Source organism: Anneissia japonica, unplaced genomic scaffold (genome assembly GCF_011630105.1).
Source record: "Anneissia japonica isolate Jap-2015-1 unplaced genomic scaffold, ASM1163010v1 scaffold284978_len400890_cov162, whole genome shotgun sequence".
NCBI lineage: Eukaryota > Metazoa > Echinodermata > Crinoidea > Comatulida > Comatulidae > Anneissia > Anneissia japonica.
Window position 1 is genome coordinate 193448 of NW_022728715.1, and position 27793 is coordinate 221240.

Here is a 27793-nt window from a genome sequence, read left to right on the forward strand (position 1 = left end):
GGGATGGGGAGGGGGAAAAGGGCAGGAGGACCAATGTGAATTTTCATCTGACGGTATGCGTAATTAATTTATTTTCGCAGGCCACAACAAATTGCTGTTGGTCTGCACATTGCATGTATACACTTCCTATCTTACAACACAAACAGTTCTAAGATATATTTTCTGAGGGGCTAAGATGTCCGACAGGGGGACTTGAGTTTGTAGGCTTGAGCTGGGAGAGGGGTTTGACAGGGGGTCCCCTCCAAATGAGATTTTTGTAAGAATAGGAAAACTCTGGATGGCTGGACATGGCACTCTCGAACTGTGACAGACGTGTTGGCTTGGTGTGGTCTTATTTTAATATTTTTTATGTTCTGACTGCCCGACAATCTCTGTCCGATGGGGCTTGACCTGACCGGTGGGGGGGGGGCTTTATCCCTCCCCCAACTGGCACTGCCACTGAACAAAAACTCAAGTAAATAAAATTAAAAATGAATATCAATTATACACTAGTAGTATTTATCCACTTCATTTATTCCACTATTCCCGATGACTCAGAAACTTAAATTATTACAAGATGAAAAATAAAGACATACAGTTATTATATAAATAATTATATAAATAAATAAATAAATAATTTACACCTTATCTACACAAAATAGTGTTAATATTAGTATCATTTAGTATACCAACCAGCCTAAAATCATCAAGCAAAATTAAAAAATTTAGGATTGCAGAATCAACCCACTCGAACCATCAAATTTATACAGTTTTCTACTGCTTCAAATACACTTCAAAAACAGTAAGACCCTACGGTAATCTATATTATTAACAGACTTAATATCTTGCTATTCTAAATTTAAGCTTGGACAATTTGCATATAAACTGCAGAGTATTCCAAATATTTTGGATAAAAAGAGCATCTATTCTCATAGTTATAAAAAAAAAAGTAGTTCCATATTTATTACCGAACAAAGGAGACTGAGCCGTTAAGCCATCCTACCAAAGTCTCAGCATTGTGTATAAGGGTGGACATGTTTCTCTCTACGCCACTTTTTTTCTCCTCAATAGTGTACTGGGTACGCATTTATACCACTGGGTGGCAAGAGACAAACATAGGTAAAGTGCCTTGTCCACGAACACAAGCGAAATGCACAGCGAAGGTTCAAACGCGACCTCGAGAGACCAAATCGCAACTGCTGCGCCAACCGCTCATAATTATATCAAATACACATCCATGTTGAATTGCTTCCACAGTTATGTTATTTATCATATTGCCAATACAAACATTTTACATATAATTCAATATTGCATAATATCAGTATTATACAGTTCACACAACAAACGTGTTTGCCAATGAAATATCATTATCAGTATAATTTTAGTATTCTACTATATCAATCACATGGCGTAAAATTATTATTTTTTGTTTTATATATAAGGTACTTTACTCTTCATGCTGAAAATGACTATCAATTTAATCACATTTCAGGTAATTACAATTCATGATTACCTTTAATGCTATCAAAATCATTATATTTAGTTCCCATTTACCTTGGTAACTTTCATAAACAATTACACCCAATCCAATAACATAATTTTATTCTTTCACATGTTTCTCTCTTAACTACTGGTGTTTCATTATTTGCATTGTTGCTCTTTTCCACTGTAACAGCTTATTTAGTTTTGTAATGCTTTATAAAGTATTACAAATATATATATATATATATATTTTTTTTTTTAACTTAGAAGATAACAGTACTAACACAAGCAAAAAAAAAACCCCGTAAATAAATACTAATAAATAATAACATAATCTAAGGAAGAATAAATATATATGTTCAATTACATAAATGTTGGATACTGCTTAAAAGTAAGTACTACACAAGGTGCAATTTATTTAACTTGTTCCTGCTGCTAAATGCAAATTGAAATAAAAATATAAAAAATAACAATTCTGATCCAAATGAGCTTCAGGTTTTCTTATTACAACTATTGTCAGTCAAGCATTGCAACTGCCATATGCACGGCAAATTAATTTTGTTCTTCTACAGAATCAAATGCATTGCACTCAAGTATTCCTAACTATTACAATAACTTTACAATAAGCTAAAGGTTAATCTTGGTTACGCTTCATTAAACAATGACCTGGGCCACAGGTCATCATCCCATCAGCAACAACTCCAGACATAAGAACAAGTACAGCAATGGTAAATAAAACCAATCTTTATACATTCAATTATTGATACTATAATGTAATGTTCATAATGATATATAATTTAACAATTTTTCTCTTGTTAGGATCATTCAAATATCATTTCAAATATCTTGGTATCTTTTATTGAACACAAATGTCATCGCAGTTAACAAAAAATAAAATGTATGCAACTGAAATGGGACATTAATTTATAAACATGATAATATAATAATAATAAAAAAAACTACTTAAAAACAACCACTGCAATAATAGAGTAGACAACTACAACAAATATATCATTTTGGATTAGTCTTTCAACCACATATTTCTTAGATATTTTATACCACTAATTAATTTTACTCAACCCAAAACAACTATCAAAATGTCTCCATCAACAATTTTACAAGAAAAATTCTTAGCCGCAAAAAATGATGATAGTTTTTTGATATATATTTGTATATTTTAAATAGTTGAAAAGAAATATACTCAATCTCTTAACATCTGTACTTAAGACATTTCATTATTTATTTATTTTTAACAAACTCAAATAACTTAACTATTGAAAATGGTGCATTATCATCTAAAATGGCAGGGAATGCAAATTCTATTACTGAATTTAACATATTGCACCCAATACAATGAGAATATACTCTAGATTGTATTGGCGTTATTAAATATAATAATATAGCTTATCTGTATTTGTTGTATGTATTCGCAATCTATTTTAGGCTATATAATGTGCATAGATTAAGATAATACTTATTTAAAAATAGGCAAACACTGAATGCTCTCGACACGCTTACGCTTAAATACATGCATGCATTCTCCTACACACGTGGACGTACACTCAATGTGGAAATACTCGGCCAATTTTCTCGACCTCAATACACTTTAGAACCTTCTATCAACCAGCTCAATCAACAGTCAGCAACTCACATCTGACCAACAACGTCTACGATAATGTGCTTGTATTCGGCCACATAAAATTAATTTTTAGTTTCACGTCCAGGGTTTGAAATTACTTTTTGGTGACGGTATTTACTTTTTGCTATTTACTATCCTATTATACTAGTGGTAAACAGGCTGGTAAATGAAAAAAAATTTGGTGTTTTTTTTTTTTTTTTATAAAAGTAAAATAAACCTTTGTAATTTACTCTGCCATTTACGTTTCCACATCATCTTATGATTTCACAACAATCTTTCAAATCATCAATATTTTCCATGGAAAAATATATATTTTTTTGTAAAATAGAAAATAGTAAATTTTATCATGAGGCTCAAAAATTTGATGAAGGTGGGGACGTGAATCTAGCAATTAAATTTATTTGGCCACGCCCATTCTATTAACACAGGTAATCTAATCTACTCTACAGATGTAGTTATAACAGTAAATAATAACAATATATATATACCAAAAAAAAATCAAAGATGATTGGATTGACATGTCAGGACATATTAAATATTGTACAAGCTGCAATCATCGTTGGATTTCATTCATCACTATTACTGTTTGTGTCAACAATTCGTCGCTCACCCCACAAACTGACACAATCAAAGCAATTCACGGTACTTTGTAATATCAAATTCATTTTTCTTCACACATAGTTGTAGGGGTCGGCTAAAGCCTCAGTCAGGGTCCCAGAATAGAAATTCGTATGTCTTTGTATGTCTCATAATTGACCACAATATTAGGATTGGCAATAAAAAATAACGTTATCTGGATCTATAGGCAAGTTAATATTTTTGGTTTGGCGCCACCACTGGTCAGAGACTTGTTATCTTACTACCAAAAAGTCCACAACAACAACATTGCATACTTCACACGTTTTTCTTTGTTTTTACAAATTAACACAAATTACTTTGTGTTGTTTATGGTATGAACGACTAAATTACCAACTCATAAGCCTGCATCAATAACTGCACAATAAACTTTTAAGTTATCTACAAAATTAGTTATTTTTGGTTTTATATATTTTCATATTCAAATTTATACGATCCTTAAACTATAAACTGGGTTCTTACTACTACCAAAACTCAGTAAAAGAGAATGCCTGTCTCCCTCTAATTAAAGATCACTCAAATTAAAGATGACCCCCAATTAAAGACCACTTTTCTGTGGTCAAAAATTAACAGATGGCTTTTATCTTTATTATTGTAATAGAGACCAAAGCTGCAAAAGATCGTAGAAATCCTGGTCCCAAAATTGGTAATTAATTTGAGGGAGACCTAAATGTTGTTGTTCACCTCTGAAGGAATCACCAAAACCTTTGGAATTTTTTAATTAAGGAATGAGAAGTTTTAATCTTTCTTGGTGTTCAGATCAGGTTGCGTACCAAACGGCAAGTCCCACAATGGACTCGATATTCCATAACCTGCAAAAAACATGAATATTATTAAAATATTTATGTCATATTTAAAGCAATGATGAGGTGCAACAGATGGTGGACATATGCAGGACAAGCGTTACTGTCAATGGAAAGGTAATCAAATTGGAATAAAGAAAAGATCTCTTAATATTCCACATGAGAATAAACTAAATATGTCAACATTATTATTATTATTATTATTATTATTACTATTATTAATATTATTATTATTATTATTATTATTATTATTATTATTATTATTATTATTATTATTATTATGATGTTACTAAAACCTACCTGAGGGACTTTAAGGGGAACTTAGACAATGGAGAAATTAGAGAACAATTAAAAAACGGCGTTAAGATATTCCACTAAGTCTGACTTAGCGCATATTATTATTATTATTGTTTTATTATTATTATTATTATTATTATTATTATTATTATTATTATTATTATTTCCAAGTTATCAGTGTATGGATTACAAATAGTACAACCTGTGATTACAACAAAACATCAAAATAAAAATATATTTTAACTGTGTTTCATTCTATATTTAAAAAGATTTTATTTTTGTACCTTGCTACGTACTAATAATGATTATTTCATATAAAAATAAATTGTATATTTGGCCTGAAAAAAATCTGAAGAATACAAAATTAATTAATCTTTATATTTTCCAATTTTTTATAGCTAGGGCCAAAAGTTATTGCCACACGTGACCTCTCAACTACAAGTACCCAGTAAAACGTTACTCGTCTGAATCGGCCCCATGTGCTTGTGCTCAATATATTTATTACAAATATAAAGCTTACCAAATGCATTGTTTCTAAGTGGTCAGTGGCCTTGAAATCACAGACCAACCAATGGGAGCAATTAATTTGTTGGCCAATCTTTAACAATGTTTACTTTTCCTTCAATAATGGTGGGGGGGGGGGGAAGAGAACTGGTAAAAGAAAATTATCTGGGAGGAAAATTCCCCCTTTTGCCCCTGTAGCACTGCCACTGTGATTTAGGAATGTAGATGAAATGAATAATATTAATGAATGACACTAACCTTTGTTATTGTCCTCAAAATGATGGTTTATGTGGTAAGCTTTCAACATTTTAAAATACGATAACGATGGCTTTCCATAATGTAAATAATAATGTATTAGATCATAACAGACATAACCAAACACGGTACCAGCAAACAGAGCCTGAGCTTCAGCCACCGGCAGTACACAGGAAATTAAAAGATGAAAACACAACGCAAGCAAAGATGCTGGAACGGGAGGGAATACAAGACGACCTGGGTCAAATGGAACCTGTGGAAAGACAAGAAACGCTCTAAACTTACTGTGGATATGATGATAGAATTCTCACGATTGGTACTTCCATTAGCAGGCTACACATGTACAGATCATCCATGTGTAGTCTGCTCATAAGTTTATCGTATATACAGTACTCGTGTATTGTGCGAACCACATATAAGACGACCCCCAAGTTTGGGACGATTTTTGTGTGTCAGGCATATTAGACAACCCCCTCGTTTCATCGTCAGAATTTATGCTTTTTATGGCATTGATACTGCATCTAGATGGTTAAAACGGAACCAAATGCAAGGCTAATTTTCCAAATAATACCATTTTATGTGTTTTGAACTGTTCATCAAAAATCATCCCCGTACTTAAAATTGTCTTCATTCATACTAACATTTATTAGCTTCATTGCACAGTACAGTAGTAAATTCGCGTGTACGGATGATCTGCACATAAGAGGAACATGACAGATAGAGGGTCTATACCACCTCAGGCCTAATTGTTGGGGCTGAGGCAAGAAAATTAACGATTATGTTACCTCTAGAATGCTGGAAATGGTACTCTCCATGACAACAGTTTCAGAATAATATGTGAGTAGCAAATATCATTGATATGCAGAAAATTTTAAAAATTTAGTGGCAAAACTGGGGGGAGGGGATCCCCATTTCCCCTACTGGATCTGCCCCTGTCTAGGGGATGCTCTCCCTCCTATACCCCCCACTGAAAATGTCTGAAGCAAAAAAATCATGAAAGTAGTTAAAAATAACCTCATATCACCTTATTTGGCAACATAGCTCCCTCTCACTTAATCACTGAGCCCCCATTACACCTCCACGACCCCCCGCCAATCAGCTCCCCGCCCCAGTTTTAAGACTACTAGATACGCCACAGAGAAGTTTACTCTACCTTGTGATGTTGCCCGTGAAGCAAGAAATGAAATGTTATTGACATAGGGTACTTCGGTGATGGTTCTAAATGAAATAAAAATCTATGGAGCAGATACTCTAGAATTGTCCACAACAGAATACCAGCAAAGAAATGGAAGAAAAATGTCTCCAGCACTTCGGAATCTGTGGAGGGAAAAAGAATATCTCCATAAGATGAGCAATGAGGATTGGATAACTGTGCGAAGGAACGAACAAATGGATAACTGCATAATAAATTAATGAATTCTATCATGAATGAATGGAGGGATGAATGTATATTGTTCACAGGTAAAGTATTAATATATTATTTTATGGATCATGTTCCATAATACTTTTAGATAATGATATATATGCGGGCGCCTATATATTAATTTTTAATTCACAGTATAAACAACAATACTTGTCGCTATTAATACTTCAGTAGGTTCTCATTAGCATTTTGCTAAATATTTTATTATTATTCCACAAAAATGCAAATTTAATCAAGTATTATTCATATATTGTGATTGAACCAAAAGCTATTGTACTGAAATACTAATAAATTCTGGTTTCTGTCCACTGTTCTTCATATGGTCACCAAGTCATTATTCCTTCTTTCGATAACGACAAATTATGTCTAGAAGAGTTTGAACAATGAGCTGAGCAGTGACATTCTAGGAGGTTCAGGAAAAGGGGATTCCCCTCCAAAATAAGCTCACATTACACCCCACAGTTCCCTCTCCACCCCCCACCCTATTGAAATATCCACAAAAAAAAAATCAGTCAAATAGTTAACAATTACCTTATTTTGCGACCTGGTGCCCCTCACTATAATCATTGATCCCTACTCCACCATGGGTCCGTCACCAGCCCCACATCCCCCTATCCATTTCAGGACTAAAAGATATGCCATTGTAAACTGAGAAACCATTAAAACAAATACCTGTTTTTTCTGGTGTGACTTCCTTGAAGAATCTTAGGCTTCTGAATGACGTAAGTAACACCACTGGTATCCAAACAATCGGGATTATGAACCAGGGAGTCTTGGACAAATATTCAAAAAGTTCAGACTTGAAGAGACGCAGAGGTTTATCCACTGGCGTATGAACCCAGTTATTGTATTTGGAGCCGAGTCGACTCACTTGCCAGAGTATGGGTTGGTTCCAATCAATAAGATTCTGGTGAAAAGATTTAACAATTTCAATCCAGATGAATGTATACGTATTTGAAACGAAAGGCATACAGTAATTTTGGTTTTTGGCATAAATTGGACCCCCATATATATATATGTGTAGCATTTAATGCTAGGCATAATTTCATGAAAACGTAGCATAATTTAGAATTGATAAAAAGAAATTAATGAAAAAAAAAATTAAATTGCAAAATAATGTCTGAGAATGCCAATTCGAAGCATCTATAGGTGCTTATTCTTAAAATGTTCTCCCCTCAACCTAAAAAGATAATTAGGTATGGGGTGTGGCAGAAAAAGTGTTGAATCTATTTTTAGCCACGCCATAAGTACTGTTTACCCGACTACTGTGTATCTAAGTACCAACATCAAAATGTTTGTTAAATCCACGGCAGTCGTGTATATAGCCACTACTGAGGCGTAGCATTCTGTAGCATAGTTTTACTCCAGCCAATGTCATAAGCTCATTTGTCAGTGGCCACGCTGGCCCTGTGCCTCCCTAATATGTTGAAAATTATACTGCATTCAAATTTTAATGAATGGAAAATGTACTCAAGTCTATTTTCGTAAAAATTGTGATTCATTAGAACTTGAAGTGAGAACAGTTCTCCCAACAAGAAATACATAATTTAGTAAGCAGAATGTAATTTTGATTAAAGTTCTAGGTCTGACTACAAACCATGGCTGATACAGAAATATTTGATGTTTCGTCAGTACATACAGTATTTAGTGGTGTAACAGCAAAGAGGTCTCACTGGTTAAAACCTGAGGCCCTAGATCTTATGGGGGCCCCAGACCCGGATGTTTATTTGTATTTTGTTTACTGTATTCCCTCAATTGGCTGAACAGACCATTTTAAGGAATAGTGTAAAACGTGTAAAGTAGAGACATCAAAATATGCTTTTATAATGCCTAAAACGTAAACACCAGCCCCTTAGCCAGGGGCCTAAGGCATTTGTTACACCACTGAGTATAGTATGCTGTATTTTGGCTTCAATGTCAATGCTTATGCTAAAGGGTAGGCCTACAGTATGTCCTGTAAAATGATTAAACTTGCATCAATTTTTATTGGAATGTCCACACATCAGCTTTAGAATGTACAGTAAATCAATATTTGAATTATTCATATAATTGCAGGAATATGTAAAAGTGAGGCAACATTAAGTAATTGAGTTTTTAACAGCCTTAGGGGTATTACTGTAAAGTGTTATCATGCACCACTGGCATAACAGAAATATAGGGGGCCCTGGATATTCATCAGCAATTTCTTTGCCCCAAAATCAGCTGACCGAGGCCTTTTCAGGGCAAAACGTTTAAAACTTTACGCTACTAAAATTTTAAAACTTTGAAGTAGACAGGAAAACCTAGGCTCTATCAGAGAAAGCCTAAATGTTAGTTAAACTATCAGTAAAACCTAAAGAGGCCTTACAGTAGGCAGAGGCCATAGGTTTCTTTGTTATACCACTGTAAATCTCCAGTATTGTTCGACAACAACCAAATTAATTATAGTTTATATAAGGTAGGCCTATATATTACTTTCCCTTTTCATGACTTTGTAGATGATCGGTCACACGTCCACATTAAAACAATTCATTCAAATCACATTGTATCAATTATTTGCTAATGGCTTTTCGTGTCAAGGATGTGTCAGTGCTTACGGTAGGTCATAACAAGTATATTATATATATATATAAATATTCTGATTTACTTTGTATTGTAGTAAAATAGTTTATGTGTTTGTACTACTATCCTCTGTCCATAAAGGTGAACATGTGACCTCACCTGAAAGGTAAACCCAGAAATGAAAGTAATGGTGAATTGTTCTACAACAAAGCATGGACCTTTGAACCACTTTAGTATTACACTTCTGAACCAAAACAAATTGTGCACGGTCAATTATAATCTTGCAACTGGAATATGAACTGTACCATGACCCATCCCTATATTCTATCTGTAATTCCTCAGGCATATACAGTAAGCCCACCTCAGATATAAGCCCACCCCCACTTTATGCCCAATTTTATGTACCAGCATTTTCTCAAGCAAAAGCCCAGGTTATGACTTACAGTATAATAAAATTAGTAATATTCCCAGAAATGAACAAACGTGGCAAAGTCAAACCAAACCAGTTGCTGTACTGCAAAGGTTTAAGGTTTCACTGTACAGTAACACTAGACACAATTTTATCAAAATTTCCATTCTTTTTATGTTTTTAAATGACATTAATAAAGTAGAAAGTTTTTTGTGTGAAAATTTGATTGGTTACTATCTACAGTGTGTGTAATTTGTCAAAAAAAAAAAAAAAAAAATTGAACTGATGTTGTTTAGCTAAAGTTTGCACCCTGCATAATCCTTTTTATTACCAGTATGTATGAACGTACATCAGAAACAATAAGTTACCTTGTACTGTACCTTGATTAAGTTCCACAACCTAAACATAGCTACTGTACTGTACTGTATACTGTTTGACAAACTGTCCTCTATGGGGCCACTAGCATTAAGGGATTTTTTACAATACAACATCACAATGAACAAGACTAATTACAATATAATGCAGATTGTCTACTACCTGCTTTCAGGCAAGCAGACACTTTGCTATCATCTCTCCTGTAACAGTAATTCCGGTTGGAGAAATGATGGGATGCATCATAAGTTAAAAATAAAAATGAAGTCCTCCAAAAAATAAGCCTCCGAAATATGATGCCATGCCTAGACCTGTCCTAGAAAGAACTAAAAAGTCTGGTATTCAAAAAGTCAACAATCTGTTACTTGTAGAAGTTGTAGTATACAGTAGTACCACTGTTCATGTGAATCACCAATACAGAAAGCATGTAGCCAAAACAAGCAGTAGACGCACGCTCACATTGGGAGCATAACTATCATCACAATGAACTCAATCCTTCCAGTTTAATGGCTATACTGTACATTATGTTTAATATCATTTTTCTTTTTGTTGTAAAGTATTATAAAGCTAAGTAGAATGCAGAGCCTCAATAGAAGTGGTAAAATAATTTACTATAGGTCCGCCCCTGCATTAACCCAGGGGCTTTACAGTACTGCACTTTAAGACAGTTTTGTGTTTGAATGAGTATTGTCTACTGAACAGTTAAGATGCAACCAAGCTTGTCATATCAGGATTAAAACTCTTTCAGAGACACCAACTTGAATAAATGGATATTGTACAAAAAGAGGTCAAATACTACAGTATACAGTACATTTATCTGCTGTGGCATTTAGGCTAGATAACTGTATTATATAATACTGTACAGTACCTCGGTAATGGTGCAAAAGTAAAACATTTCTAAAAGTCTTGGTAACGATTTTTGTTGTCTCTAGCAGCTCCCATCCATTTAACACTAATAATCGACACATCTTGAGTACTTTCTTGGAAGTGGGTTTGCAGAACATTAACTAGGACCTGTATTTGTTTGGGTCATAGGGAAAACAAATTTAAGAACGCAGAGTGGCTGCTCTAAAACTAATTCAGAAGTACAGTAAATACAAAGATAACAACTGACCAACCTCAAAAGATTTTGATTGTTGCTGCTCATGGCTAACTCCATTCACCTTACTACTGGTCTCTTCAATATTTTTCTGTGAATATAAATTAAATAGATTATTATTTTCATTATTATTATTATTATTATTACTTTCATCAAGGATTTATGCATTCACTGTTGTCTGTCTATCAGGCTGTCTTCCTGTCTGATTGTTAACGAGATCATGCAAAACTAATGAATGAATTATCATAAAATATTGTGGAATGGTACATAATAATCATGCCGACATTCAATTTTCGAAAGAAAAGGTCAAAGAAAATTTGATTCCCCTTCGGGCATAAAAGAAGATAATGGAATCTCTCCTCGTATTTACACAGCGCTGAAGAAAACAACGTGCCTGAATGCGACGGGCGAGGAGGTATGCAATCTATGGAGTGACTGTTTTAATTATTAATATTATTACTAATAACAGTTGACATTATAAACACTTTTTCATGATGCAATTTTAATTCATAAATCTTCCTACGCAAGGCTACAGTATTTTTGTCCTCTGCCCTGATTGGGCATTTCCTAACCTTTCCCCACCCCTGCAATGCAACGGTAATGTATCCCTAACTCTTAATAGGCAGTCTGCGGGCGAAATACGGCCTGTGAGGACATTAAATCAGGTCCAATGAAATTAAAAACAAATAACATAAAAAAGTAAATCATTTGATAAATAATTTTCCCACTATAAGTGACTACATAAACACAACCCCTGTGCCATGTCTACTAACAACATTTAGGAAGATCACGCCAGCGAATGTGGCTCCTATTGCATAGAAGATGAAAATTTGCACGTTAGGTATAGTATGTACGCATGCTTGTACAGTACAATGAATAGGGGCAACCACTATTAAGATCTAGGAAAATGTTTAACAATTACTATTACCAGTATTGCAAGTACTACTGCAGCTCCTGTATACCTTTGAAAAGCTTGGAAACACTTGTAAATTGAGAAGAATTAAAATCGAAGCACAGTAGTTTTAGATTTTACTTTTACAAAGTTTTACTTTACAAAGTGTGAAAAAACCAAGGGCAAAATTAGCAAGTAACAAGTCCCATAGTTCTATTTTTTGTAATTTTTTTTTCTTTATTTCATTTTCTTTTATTTGGTCTAGAGAACATTTTTGTGCTCATCAGTTTAAATGAATTTTTTGGACCAAATAAATGAAATAAAATGAAAAAAAAAATGAAATTACAGAAAAAAAACCAGAACTATGGCACTTGTCACCTGCTAATTTTTTCCTCAGATTTTTTCCTCCCAGCTATTTTTCCCTCCTGGCTATTTTTCCTTGGCTATTTTTTCTAGCTATTTCCACCCGGCTAAACTTCCACCTGTATTTTCCAATGTATTTTCCCTCATAGTTTCCCACCATCAGATATAAGTTCATTATTACTGTATAAGGCAGAACATATTATTTGTTTTTATTTTTGTTTTTTTTGTTTGCTATATATAAATTTGTTATTGTCTTGCCGTTGTTACACGACACAGGTACTGTATGCTGATGATACAAAAGTGTTGTCCAATAAATTGACTGATTGGCTCTTGATGCATTCAAAATACTGATGTAGCCTAAAGACACATTGTAGAAGCGTTATTTTAAAAATTTTGCATCCGGGTTCACAAAAGAAAAACAGGAAAGAAAACATGAAATCACTTTTTAACATACGTACTTGCTCTTTTCGCCTATGAATATCATGCCCATATCTGGCTGCATCAGCTAATAATCCGGCAAGGAGCGGCAATATTATTTCTGGTAAGGAGTACTAACAGGATGGACGCGATAATTTGATTATTACAACGCTTGCTCTTCTACAGTACTTTTGCGCTTAGAATGCCCTTTAGTGATTCTCTTCCACAATTATTAGGCCCTACTGTACGTCTATAAAATTCTATGTTACGCTTGTTGGTAGCATAACAGGCCTATTTCATTAAATATTCCAGTACCCTAATATTGTTGTGTAACACAATAAAAAGTAGAATTTGAAATTGCCAAAAGCATTACTGTATACAGTAATTAGTTGCTTCATGACGCGGATATTATCATTGGCCTGTGAGCTCAACTCAAAAGAATATTTGGCCCTTTAAACAAATTAAGTACTGTAGAACTACTGTACATGTAGGGGTACATTTAGTTACCCATTCTACCTGTACAAGGGTGATTACACTTATTGGCGGATTTGAGTCAAGTCCAGCACATAGGTACTGTAGGGACACAGTAATCTACAGCCTTAATCATATATTTTAAATTTTGAAGACTTTTTTTCTATGATCTTAATATTTCCAGCATATAAGGCAATTACTCAGTATTTTTGAGACGCAATTTACGACTTAGCCTTGAAACATTTTATTTGAAAATTTTATAAATGATTCCTAATAAACCAAAGTTAATATTTTGTTCTGTCCTGCCACTGTCTCATGAAAATACTGTACATAAAAAAAAATGATAAACATAATTTTGGAAATTAATTTGCTGCTTTTGAAGTACAGTAACATAAAAATTATGAACTTAAATTAGTGTACTGTATATTTACAGTAACAAATGATAGAAACGACTATTGTATTGATGTCACAATTTTCGTTTCAAGTTTGCATAGTAGACAACCAATTTTGTTTTTTCTTGAATTACATCCCCCCACCCCCAATCCCACTTAATGACTATAACAAAACTAAATGAAATCAACATCATTCTCAATACACATTCTATTAACAATATATTCTACTTGACAGTAGAATTTTCTTTTTTCTAACTTGGTTGGGATAACACACTTTGATGTCAATTATGTGTTTGTATCCATTTTACACTAAAAAAAATAAATGCCCCCTCGAATAAACGCCCCCTCAAAAACACTTCTCAACAATAAACACCTCAGGGCGTGTATTCGAATAATATAAAAAAATATAGTTAACCGGTATGGCCAAATTTAGCTGGTAATTACTGTGTCTGGAGCCAATACAGATTCGAAACATTTACATAAATTATTACTTCTTCTATGTACTGGCTACTGAATGTAAACATTTCTTTAAAATAGATTCTTCCTTTTTTAGAGACTGCAGGCTAAAGTAGGTCACATAAGTATGTCTAGTTGTTTTACTATGCCACATACATTATGAAGTAATGTTTTAAGTGTTGCATGCCAAGGAAGTGTTTAAACATAATTATTTTATTGATTATTTTTGTAGCGAACTGTAACACATTCTTTCATAGTAGTGTTGTCGATGCACACCTAATACAGGAGACAGTGTATTATAATGTATGCAATGTCTTCAACTCTCATCAAGCTATCCAATCATCAAGATTTCTAATTTTCGAGCTTCCTAATAGGTGGTCAAATCTTCAGATTTGTAGGTCTATTGTTGTCTGTTATTAAAGCAATAAAAAAATCACACTAGTGCTCATTGGCAATGTGTGTTGTTGGTGTGTTTACTAATTCCTCCATGGTATGCTATCATAGTATTGATAATTTTCTATAGAAGTTTAGGCAGGGCTGAAAAATTGACCAACCACGTGGCAGACGGTCAGCTGCATCATGCATTTTTTTTCCAGGCCTAGGATGAGGACTACCTACTGTATGAGTAGGCATACTATATGACCTCAAAGCTACAGTAGGGCCTATAGCACAGGTGGGCAAAGTGCAGACACACGCCAAGACATTAACCTTTTTGCGGCCAACGAAAACAATTTATAAACCCCTATGTGCGCGGCCCACCAACCATCTTTACATGTCTAGGAAATGTCTAGTTTTTTTTGTTTACTGTATGACCCAACACTGATCATCTGTTAAAAGTAATATTAAACCTTTAGAATAAATTGGTAAAAAAGCAGGGCATGAAGATTTTTGGAAGCACACTGGAAACATCAAAATTGGGTGTGGCCCTCGGTGTTAAATCAAAAATTTACTTTAGTCCTCTGACCAATTTTTATGCACACTCATGGCCTACAGTATAGGATGAAAAATAACATTTGGTCGCACTTTTACAATTTTTATAATTAAAAAATAAAAAAGGTGGGGTTTATTTTTGTAGTTACTCATTCTCATAATACAGTATTGGTGTACAGTATTAGTACTTAAAATTAGGAGAGCATTTACAACATGTTTTAATCTATGACAGGATACTGTATAGTACCATGCATATAATACACTAGGCCTACAATGCATTTATCTGACATACAGTTAATAAACAAAACCTCTACTCCGACCCCAGGGCTTCATTTGTACAATTACTGTATTACGTCAAAGCTGTAATTACGTCAAAGCTGTACACTACATAGGCCACCAATCAGAATAATCAACTGCAAACAAAACTGAAAAAGACATTGACGAATAATTTGTAGTCATGACAAACATGGTACAGTATTTGTAGCCCAAAGAAAAGAAAACAAACATCATGGAGCTTTACTGTAGTAGTAATCTGGACCTCTATTGTATGTGAAAGATATACCAGGTTTACCAGTATAAAATGTGATATGAAATACCAAATAATACTGATTAATCTGATTAATAAGTAATTAATTGCTTTTTGCATACTGAATAATAATGCAGGTATAAAATTCCTTTACAGTAGTCTAGCACAAGACTAACAATTTTTATTGGCATCCGATAAGGTTACGAAGTGATTCAACTATAAAATTAACAAAAAGGATTTGGCTTGGTAGCTACAGTACTGTACTACAAATCAAGTACAGATATGAACTGGACTTGTGACGTTTTTAGCTTCAAAGCTAATCATTTTCCTTGCTCAATTACTGTCTTAAGACTTAATGCCCTGTAGAGAATATCAAATTTTACAAGACAAAAATATGTTACAATGCCTAAATATGGTCATGATGACATCACATCATGACCATATTAGGCACATGATGACTATATATGGGCATACTGTTGCAATAGTTTTCTGTCACAGAAAATTTGATAACTTGGGCAGAGCTTAAATTCTTTGAATACTATAGACCTTGAAAATTGGCTGGTTATCAATTTCAGGCATTTTTGCTAGTATGTCTTGTTAGGTTTCATACTGTACTGTAAAGTTGAATATTCAATTAAAGTTGAATATTCAATAAAAACAATAACAATAAACTGAGCTACTTTCTTTATCATTGAAAAAAAAAATCACATCTGCAGCCTGGTAGTAGTTGTTGATTAAACAGTGTAATTTTAACCATCGCCTGATAACAGAAACCTTTCGGGTTTGCAAGCGATATAGGCCTACAGTATTATAGTTAGTGATAAAATAACATTTTAAAAAAAATATTAAAAATTAAAACAAATTAAACAAAAAAATAAACAAAATTTGAACAAAATTTTAAAAAAATTAAAAATGTAAAAGAAAATTTTAAAAAATAAGAATTTAAAAAAAAATTTTAAAAAGTAAATAAATAAATAAAATTAAAAATAAACATGACATGCAGCAAAATTTGCTAGTTACTGTAATTATAAGTAAGGTTATTGCTTGGACACGGTATTGTGTATGTACTCTAAAAGCAGGGATGTGCAGTACAGTATAAGGCAGGGCCACCCCCCACCCAGCCTTGAAATTTTCAACCAAGTCTGAAGTTAATTTCATGGCCCTCCACCCATGTTTACTAAACCCCTTGCCCATTCTTAAAATCTGCTCTTATTATTTAGAGTTTACCAATGTTATCACCCAACCACCATTAAATTGTCTACCAGCCACCCTTAGTTTTCTACAGCTACAAACCTGCTATATAAGTACAGTATACAGTATCAATGTCAGATATTTAAAGCCAACAACACAAAAACCTAAAAACCTAAAAACAAAAAGAATACCTGCTGCTGAGTTAAGTGTCTAGACGCTTTTGTCTTGTTAAATGTACCGCAACAATAATCATTCATCAACTGATACGCATTGAAGGAGTGTTCATGCGGCCCATCACTCATTACGCCCCTTACTTGCATCCCAGCATACTGTTCTATGTAATTTCTACCTCCAGGGTGAATGGCTGAAAATTTTGTGCAATCGTAAACATGATCATCTAATATTATCAGTAATCTGCCTTTTTTTACTTCTTCTTGAATTCTTTCATCTTTCCACTCCCCACTGATATCAGGGTCATCCATCTGTAATGAAAAAAAAATATTATGAAGGAGAACTTAATGGTCCTTTAAAACACACCTAAAGTTATTACAATACAATGATCACTGCAATGAGATGAGAGAATTCTGAGGGCTTCATTAATGCATGCACCTCGACAAGCTGTGCATTTTGCTTGGCCTTGGAAAACTCACTTTACATAGTCTCAAACTACTGTAAATATTTAAGAGATGTTTTCCAAATGAAACAATTACACTCTATTGAAATGTCACATACTGTACCTTGTAAACAAAATTTAATGTAATTTGCCTTCTTACATTCACATCAGAATCAAGTAAAATTTATTTTTAGCATTTTAGTGTAATAAAATAACATTTTATAATTGACGTGTCAACCATCCTATTAAATACTGTACCTAAACCATTTCCAATGTTGTTTCTTGATTCTACACCAGTAAACTAGAAATTGCAAATTGCAAGTGAAGTGCTGCGAAGTACAACTGCATATTAATGTTCTTCGAACAAAATTATTTATGCGAGTCAAGTGAAAATAATGAATAATAAAAATATAACAAATGATATGAGACACGACCCATTGTCTATATTAGAACACTTCTCATTGGGTAACAAAGTCGTAATTTTTCATTTTTGTCAAAAAGTGTATAGTGGTGAATTATGGTTTAGTTTTTTTTTTAATAAAGTTTCAAAAATTTCTATGTATGTGGAAAATGCAGTTAATTACCAAAGGTTACAATTTTTATTTTGAAGACTGCATGGTCTAGGAAGTGTACATTTTTTTATGGGGCAAGTTTCCAAGGGCGGCTTTTCTAGGGGCGAGTTGACTGCCAAAGATTGTTGCCAAAGTGCGAGCCAGCGTTTTATTTGATCACAAGTGCGAGACATCCAAGTGTGTGAGCAAGGAGGTTAAATTGGTGTGAGCCAGCGAGCCATGACGTCACGACAATAGATACGAGACGTTAACGAGTTATGAGAGGTATCGGCTGAGATTTGTGGAGTACAATTCAAAAAATAACTACTGTATAGGTCTAATAATGAATTATTGTGATGTTAAATAGACAATGTTAGCTATCAAGGAGCGACGTTGTTTTTCATTGGGACCTTCATCCCTTTAAGGCTAGGCCATCCTAGCTAGTCTAGGCCTGGCTAGCGCGACATGCGGACGTTGGTACGAGTAGGTTAGACAACAAACGTCGCCAAAAGTAATTGATTTTACCCGGCAGAACGAAAGAAGGAAATTCCGCTTTTCAGTCGTCTTAGGCACCTGTTTTATGACAAACAATGACCTTTCAGAGGTCAAATTGCTGTCAAGAATATGAATTGGCTGCTTCGCAGCAATAATTGTGATATTTTTGCTTTATGAAACACAATTTCCCCAGAAGTAAAGTGTGTTCCTTACTAGACAGGTATGGAGGACTGACTGAATGGCTGAGTACAGTATCATGAAGCTGCCTACTGTAAACAGTATAGATTGTTTTGGCATGATGCACTACATATAGACTGATTTTTATGACATAATGAGCTTCACAAATGCACAGATAGGAGGAATCTTTTTGACAAAATTTATAGGACGTAATACAATTTAAAGAGAAAGAGTGCTGTACTACTGTGACAGTTGGAAGGTACTGTAGATAAGTAGTGAAATTGAGAAGTCTGAAACAGATTTTCAGAGCTAATGCTTTAATCTTTGATCTACTTATTTTACAGATTCCTATAACTATTTTGAACCCCACTTTTTCTGATATAGTATACAGTACACTGGCAACCCCTAAATTAATGTAGGCTCAGTATAATACTATCCTTTTACTGTTTAGTAGGCAGTCATTCTTTTAATATCTTTTAAATTCTATAACTCATACCCACTATACAGTACACTATTTTTAAACGACAAAATATAAAATAACTACGTGTCGACTGATAAAATATTAACTTTAAGTACTGGTACTGCGATTGTAAAGAATGCCATATAAATTTATTTCAAAACACAAAAGCTATCATAAATATTTATATAAAAAAACTGACCGGTAGAATTGTCACTAAAAGTATTAAAAAATATCATTACTCATCATACAGTACTATTGTATACCATTCTTATACTATATATACTGTGTATAGAAACATAATAAATTTTAAAATAAACATTACAAATTATTTAAAACCAGAAATACGCCTATAGTTTATAGTGATGTCCAACTACTGTACTGGAGAAAGTAAATTTACTCTCTTCATAATTACAAACACACCTACAGACAAAACCAACAGTTTAATACAAATAATTGTTTGTTCTTCATCAATAGAATGATAGTTTATCTGCATGGTATGTATATAATTGCTGAAGTGTGTGGAAGATAAGTCTACTATATGGTGTAAATTGTACATAATACCTGTAGACTATAGATAAGGATGAGTTGTTATGATTTTGTCACTATAACCTTTGATCAATGTTTGTTCAATTCTTGGGTATTCCTAGACCCAGCACACACCCGCAGACATTTAGCAATGCCCCCATTTTTTTACGACTCAGTAAACCCAGTTACTCTACAGTACGCTAAACAATTCCTAAGAGTGATCTTTGCTTATTGCGATAATGATACCGAACTGGACAGCAATGTGCAGGTTGAACGAATGCAGTTAAAACAGATTTGTATTTGTAATGAAAAGGTAGTAGACAATGACAAAGATGGTTATAGACAATCAGATGAAGAAGACGTGAAAAGCTGAGTAAAGATGCAATTGTGGTTGGATTAGTGGTGATCAAATCTGCTCTAATCTGATTGGTACTTTACTGTATTTGTGGTTTGTTTTGTACTTCTAGTCTTTCAGTAAAGATATTTCAGTAATCTTGAAGAATTTCCATTAAGCAATCAATTTCTTTGCTGCCTTGCTACCCAATGGTTTAGTACTGTACTCTGCTGTATACTGTAAACAGCACCATTTAAATACTGTAAGTCATACTACAATTGAACTTGCCAAAGTCGAATTCTAAATGGCATTGAAAAATTGTTTCGACTTTGGCATGTAATATAAGATCAACTAGAAATTATTCAAGTTTTGGTAATGTCGACTTTTAGGCAAGTTTAACTGATTTCCGAAGTTGTTTCAAGTTTTGTCTTTGCAATCTACAGTATAGAGTTCAATGACACATAAAATATTAAGGACTGTGCACTCATAGCTACAAACTGTACATGTCCTTTGTTCAAACAGAAAAAGTCATCTCTTTAGGGTCACCAAATACAATGATTAGAATTATATAACAGGGCAACACTGTACCAAGATATCACAGATCATAGAAAAAGAAGGCGTGCAACAGTGTAAACAAAAATTTCATTGTACTGTACAGTATTGTTCAATCGAAATACCTGTAGGTTTCACATATTTGATAATGTGTAAGTCAAAGCATAGAGGAACCTCTACAGTATGGTCAAAAAATGTAATGATCTTTCAGCAGAAAAGAATCTGATTATACCGTACTCACACAAATAAGTACCCTATTTGAATAAACGTCCCTCTTGAAAAAGCACCCCTATTGTACAATACTAGTGTGAACATTTTCGTAAGTGCCCCGTTTGAATAACCGCTCCTCCGAATTTGTATAAGCGCCCCATCAACTTCAAATAGTGTAGACAACTATGTTCATCTGATTGGACATTTTAACACATTATATACAGTTTAAAATAGGTACTTTACCGGTTGTCATAAACTCGTAAAGAGTGAGAATTCAGTAAATTAACATTTTGATTGTACTTGTCATTTATGTTTATCGTCCTCCATAGTAATTGTACTCAACTACAACATCTTAAAAATAATCTGGGCTTTTTTCTTTCAAGAAGTCAATTAACAAGATGATACTGTATGCTATACTGTACAAGTTCAACTAACTGTATTATTATTACTTATAAGATAACAAAATTATAACATGGATTAGCACAAGAGAAAAAATAAGTCTGCTTTTCAAATTGTATTTCAAAAGCACAACAATCCAGGATCAATGCTAGTAAATTACATAGGGTGTATTATGTAAAAATAGCCTAGATCGAAGGACATACAGTTAAAAAGTCCTTGGCTTCTACTGTACGCAATACACAGTGTACTGTATACTGGATTTCAGGCAGAAATTTAGACTGTACAATGTGTTGCAAGGGTGAAGTCAACATTTTTCTGTAAATTGCAATAAAAGGCTCTAAACCTGAAGCAGGCCGGAGCGCCTGTCTCTCTTACTTTAGCGTTTGAATCAGACTGTGCTAGGCTGTGGGGGAGTTCGCCACTCCTCCCGCACTGTAGTCTGTTTTACCTTCCCAGTATATGCCGGTACCCATTTATACACCTGGGTGGAGAGAGACAAACGTAGATAAAGTGTCTTGCCTAAGGACACAAGCGACTTGCACAGCGAGGGTTTTGAACCCCTGACCTCAATGCTGAGAGTCCGAGCTACAACCGTTGGCCTAACCGCTTCTACGAATTTGCAATACTGTAGAAGAGAATAAAGTCAAAATTTCCATGGGGGCTTCACCCCTATCTCCACCAGGGCTCAGGTCCTGGAACCCCCTTTTTACAGTAAATGATAAATCCAATGTTATATTGGGAGAAGCACACCTTCCTGATGGCAGCATGTTTAATGCTTTAATATTGCTTCTTCTCGGCTTTTCAATTCAGATTGTTGTATCTTTACCGAAATGAATAAAATATAATAAAAATAATGATTGTAAAATTGTTCTTGATGCTAAATTGTTAAAATACATATAACTAAATCATTGATTCTGTATATATATTTTTAAAATATTTAAACATACTGTACAGGCTCAATGCACAGTGTTTGCTATCCAAATTAAAATGTAGTTCACATGTGCTTTAATTATGGGAATTCCATATTCCTTCAAAAGAGGTAAATTAAATCAATCAAAAGGCAATTATAAAACTTGTAACCAGTCTGTATACTCTGCCAATCAGAGTAAAGATACAAGATAAAAGATACAAGGTAACTTTATTGTCCGAAAGGAAATAATGAAATTAAATTTGGATATTACATCGCATGAAAAATAAACTGCCAGGATATAAAATATTATGAATTATAATTAATATTTAGTATGAAGTTTATATATTTTAATAATAATGTTATATTTATATAGCGCATATTGCACATTGCCCCTACTGTATGCGCTTTACAAAGAAAAAATATAGGCCAAACAGAGAAAATGAAAATAAAAGTAAAATAATAACAATAAAATAAAATAAAAATAATAGTCATAATAACAATAATAACAATGAGACTAAACTACTCAACTATTCCTTAAACTACGGTAATTAATGATTGGCTGTTGACTCCGAGGAGCTCATCTGCCCTTTGTTCAGCTATTGGTTTTTCTTTCACATTATTTTTTTGTTTTTAGTTCAATTGGGTGCATACATTTTTTGATAGTAATTCTAGTAGAATATTACTTGTGTTATCATCATACATTGTTTTTACCAAATGCTTATCTGTAAGGTAAGTACTGATTTTATACATTAACAAAACATTATGCAAAAATCTAAGTAATTAATATACAATAATTTAATTAAATAACATTTTGATAGTTCAAAATCTTGTTTTATTTATTTCAATTGTATGGAATGTTTAAATACAATGACCTACTTTTTATTTTAAAAAATTATTTACTGGTACAGTAGTACTGTATGTCAACCACTGTATTTTGTAAATATTGATGTAATGTAAGCAGGCCTACTGTACTACGTTCAGATACAACATTTATTTACGCTTATATTCAACTAATATTTAATTTTAAGTTAAAATTCCATATATTTGTTAGACATTGACCTACTTAATTTCTACTATCTATACTCCTGTGTTTCTTAATTTAACTGAAGACTAGAAATATAGCAAAAAAAAATATGCTGTGGCTAGAGATACAGTAACTTGCTAAAGATACAGTATGGTAAATTGCATTATCCAATAAAATGCTGCCACCAGCGTGACTATATCGTCCAAAAATCGCTCACTGTGCACATGTTTTCCTGCTAAGATGTTGTACAAAAGCGGTATAAGATAACGTCAAACTCACAGAGCACAAAAAAAGTCCTATAATTCAGCAAACTCGCCAAAAATGAATACAGTATAAAATTTGAAATGCCACAACTACAGAACAATTACAGTATGGCGATCTTCTATCCCATATTCCATAAATTGTACAAATAGTCGTTAACTTACCAGTGAACGTTTGTACGTTAGTCACTCAAAAAAGCAAGATACGTTATATATTGTATTATGTACCGGGTAACACGTACAACAGACAAGACTCTACACAATAACAATGTGTTAGCTTTCATATGGAAAAGGATGGTATAATTAATTTTACCTTTTCCTCCTGATATATAATGTAACATTTGACCTGACCTATGTGAAAGACATACTGTACACACTCCACAAAACTTTTGTTATCAGTCTGGTTTTTTACAGCATTCGAAAGTGCAGTATGGTTGTTACGTAATATTAATTGACTAACATTAACAATCACTAATAAAATAACTCTACTCGAGCATGGAACATGTGACAGAGGATCCTTTAATTGGTCCATAGTTGTGGCATTTTTAAATTTCATACTGTACTGTATTTGTTTTTTGGGAAATGCAATGAATCAGCAGGCCTCCTAAGACAAAGTCTAACTATAAAATCCAATTGACTTCACCAACTTCCTCTGCATTCAGCGAGCGATTTCATAAGTCTTAAGAACGATGACGTCACACCGTTGGTGGCATTTTATTGGATAATGTAATTTACCGTACCTTTAGCAAACGGAATTTACCTTGAATTTACCTTGAATCTTCGAGACTTAGAGATCAAAGCTCATTTGTCCCTCAATCATTATCGAATCCTCTTCGGTCATATACGGGCAAAATTTAAGGTGGTGGCCAGGAAGATATGATACGTTACAGTATCCCTAGCCACGGCGAAAAAAAATTAATAATAAGCCTGGCCCTAGCTAGGGCCTAGGCCTAGTGTGTTCGCCAAAAAGTGGAATGGTAAATGGGGGAAATAGATAAGTCAAGCTAAAAAGAAGAGAAACACTGCCCAATGGATTTGATAGGCCTAGGCTAGGCCCGGGCCCTAGCTAGGCCAAGGTCTGTTTTTATTATAACTAACAGGCTGGAGTCACGAGCCATCATCATAGGAGCTGTAAGCTTAAGTCTAGCAAGCTGGCCTAGGTTTCCCACGTGAAGAAGTCAAGCTTGCCTTGTGTGTGGACCTAGGTAGACCTTAGCTAGTGAGGAAAATAACAAACGAACCATGAAAACTTGCTGTCGTAAACAAGAAAGCCATGCATAATTAATGTTTATTACAAATGAATAGAAATGAACTAAATCAGTGTGTGTAAAACAAAAGTCGGCCACACTGCTAGTACGACTGCAAACAGACGTGGCATTTCTATTCTTCTAGGCTGGTGTTAAGCCAAGGACTTTTAAGCAAGCCAATTTGCAACACAAGCCCCCTACACATTGGTGGTCCCATACTACAGAACAACGCACTCACAAATAGGCTATGATGTCATTTTTGATCATATTTCATGTTTGACCTACTTACATTCTGCCGTTTACATTAAGAGATGAAGTTTTGATCCAATATCCTTAGAAATCATGGAGGAATTTGACATCAGCGTGGTCTTCTATAAACTAAACGCCCAGTTTTTGGCTGGTGTTTAGAACTACATGCAGTAATCACAGATAACTGAATGACAACCTCTCTGCTTGATTATGGATGCCTATTGATCCACGACCAAACATCGATCAACTCTCCCTCTAGCTTGCTGGCGTCAAAACTGATGACTCGCCCCCTATATTGCAAGAAAGTCGCTCTCGTGAATTTGGTAACACTGTTCATGCGAAAAAAGGGAGATGAGAACGCTTGAATTTATTATTTTATTTTTTTAATAATAATTTTATTCTGGCGGATTCACAAACAAATGATAAGTATTTAAAATATCTAATGATAATTTATGTCTTGTAATTAATCAATTAATTCAATAATTGGCGGTTTATTTCATTAACAGTCACGATATAAATATGCCAATGGCAGCGTACTTTATAGGCGTACTATAGCTTATAACAATATTGTATTAATTACCGTATCTTATATAGGCCTATGCCTATTTTTATTATTATTAATTAATATCATTTTTGTATTTTGTTATTAAATTATTGTCAATCATCTTCATTATTATTATTAATATTGCAAATAAAATCCACATAAAATCACTAACTGATAGACCTTGTCTAAAATTTACGAATTGAGATACGGTTTGGAATGGTTGTGCCAATCAATACGAGTGGCATATATAACAGGGGCTGATCAAGAGATGTCCGAAAAGGGGGGGGGATGCTTGAAGTGGGGTCGATCGAATAACCCTGAGGGGGTCCGGGGGCATTCCCCCGCTAAAATGTTTGTGTTCTAGACAACCGAAAATAACCTCTGGGACGTTTTGGGCGATCAATTAAAGTTTGTTATTCTTTTTAATTCTTTTTTTTAACCTCCAAAAGGGGAGGCCCCCTAAATCTGCACCAGCTGCATAAACAAACACATTAGATCATATACTATGTGGAACTGAAATAATATTGACATTAAGATTATTACAAGAATACAAAACGTTGTAGACAAATGGGGTGGGGCAAGCTAACAGGCATTAATATACGGTACTATTTTGTTTGGTGATTTCAAAACTTAACTAGTCATTATTTTTATTATGTAACACTTTAGCAAAAAGAAGCTTTTAAATGGATGACCATACATGTGTCTAGATGTAGTCTCTCCTTTGTATGCACCAACGATCTTTATATAGGCCTAAATCGATGTTAACTTCTGAAAGATTTAATCTCTCGCTTTTCGTATAAGAAATTTTAGTTAGAAAAATCTAGATCTTGAGACTAATCTAGGCAGACCTACAACTCAGTGGTGGCGCCAGGACCCGACGGAGGTGCTAAAGGCCCCGACGGGGGTGGGGAGCTAGTGGAGCGAATTGGTGTCGAAGCGCCCTGGAAGCCACGAATTTGACGAATAGGCATCGAGATGACTTGGTGTTGGCTATGTTTTCTAATGTCAAAATCAGCTTCCAAAACCAAAACATTTTGAATAAATTTGATGATGATTTATTTTCAAATCCTCATTCTTGAAAGTGAAATTCTACATTTTGGAAATTTTGCATGAAATATGTCAACCACGCTGTCAAGTTCGAGGTTGCTTCACCTATCACGATGTATTCCAAGCATCATGAGGCTATCCAAACAAGCATTTGTCATAACAGAACGCAATTTATTTTTAATTAGTCTAATTGAACTATTATTATTATTATTATTATTATTATTATTATTATTATTATTATTATTATTATTATTATTATTATTATTATTATTATTGTGATGAAAAGTTAACACAAATAGTTTAATGAAACAATATAGTGGCTAAACGAACATTACATAATTAATTTTTTTTTTAATTGTTAATTACCCGACAAAATTTTCTCGTCTTCCCCGACGGGGGGGGGGGGTGGTGGTGCTATGGCCCCCAGCCCTCCTCTGGCACCACCACTGCTACACCTTAGACCTACTATCGAAACCCATGTTAGGCCTGTGCTCATAATAATTTCGTGATCGTCAAATATGTTACTGTAAATCAATCAAAAATATACTTTTCGAGACATTTTGAGTGACGTCCGACCACACCCACTTAATTCGTAGGGAAAATCCCCCCCCCCCCCTTTTCGGGGTCCAGGAATCCAAGTTTCTATTTCCAACAATCCATTTTTTTTTTTTTTTTTTTTTTTTTGCAGTATCTACAAGTTTTAACAGAAATTCCAATTGTTATAGCAGGTTTCTAACATACAAATGAATTCACTGGAGCTGATGAGAATAATTATATAATTGTTATATAATATAACTTACCTGTCAGACTACAGAACCAACGTTAACAAATATAGTCATTGAGCGCTGTTAGAATCGTCAGAAAATATTACAAACTCAAAATTTGAAGTAGATGATGATGGAATGATGCTGGTACCACTTTGTTGTTACGCCAAATTAATTATTAATCAGTATATCAAAGCATTTCCCCATCTTAGCAATAATAGATCGTTCAGACACCGAGAGTAAGGTCGAAAATAAGGCAGGGGTTATTTAAAAGGGAAGATCGAAAAAAATGTTTTGTGTGCATGGGCTACGAGAGTATTAAACAGAAAAATGTTGACAAGAAATTATTATTTAG

General features: G+C 33.8%; 1 protein-coding gene across 3 annotated transcripts; it reads right to left on the bottom strand.

Moving 5' to 3' along the window:
- Positions 1-477: 477 nt before the first annotated feature.
- On the bottom strand, positions 478-27493 carry LOC117114508 (dihydroceramide fatty acyl 2-hydroxylase FAH2-like). Of its 3 annotated transcripts, none has more exons than XM_033258178.1 (7): positions 27475-27493; positions 17269-17559; positions 11459-11530; positions 7691-7925; positions 6749-6912; positions 5599-5848; positions 478-4548 (listed from the first exon to the last, which is right to left on the bottom strand). In XM_033258178.1, the coding sequence occupies exons 2-7, from the start codon at positions 17557-17559 to the stop codon at positions 4475-4477; spliced, it is 1086 nt and encodes a 361-aa protein (XP_033114069.1). In that variant the 5' UTR covers positions 27475-27493; the 3' UTR covers positions 478-4474. The 3 variants fall into 3 exon arrangements, with proteins under 3 accessions (XP_033114069.1, XP_033114068.1, XP_033114070.1); XM_033258177.1 differs by lacking the exon at positions 27475-27493 and adding an exon at positions 25124-25354; XM_033258179.1 differs by lacking the exon at positions 27475-27493 and adding an exon at positions 24829-24970.
- Positions 27494-27793: the final 300 nt, after the last annotated feature.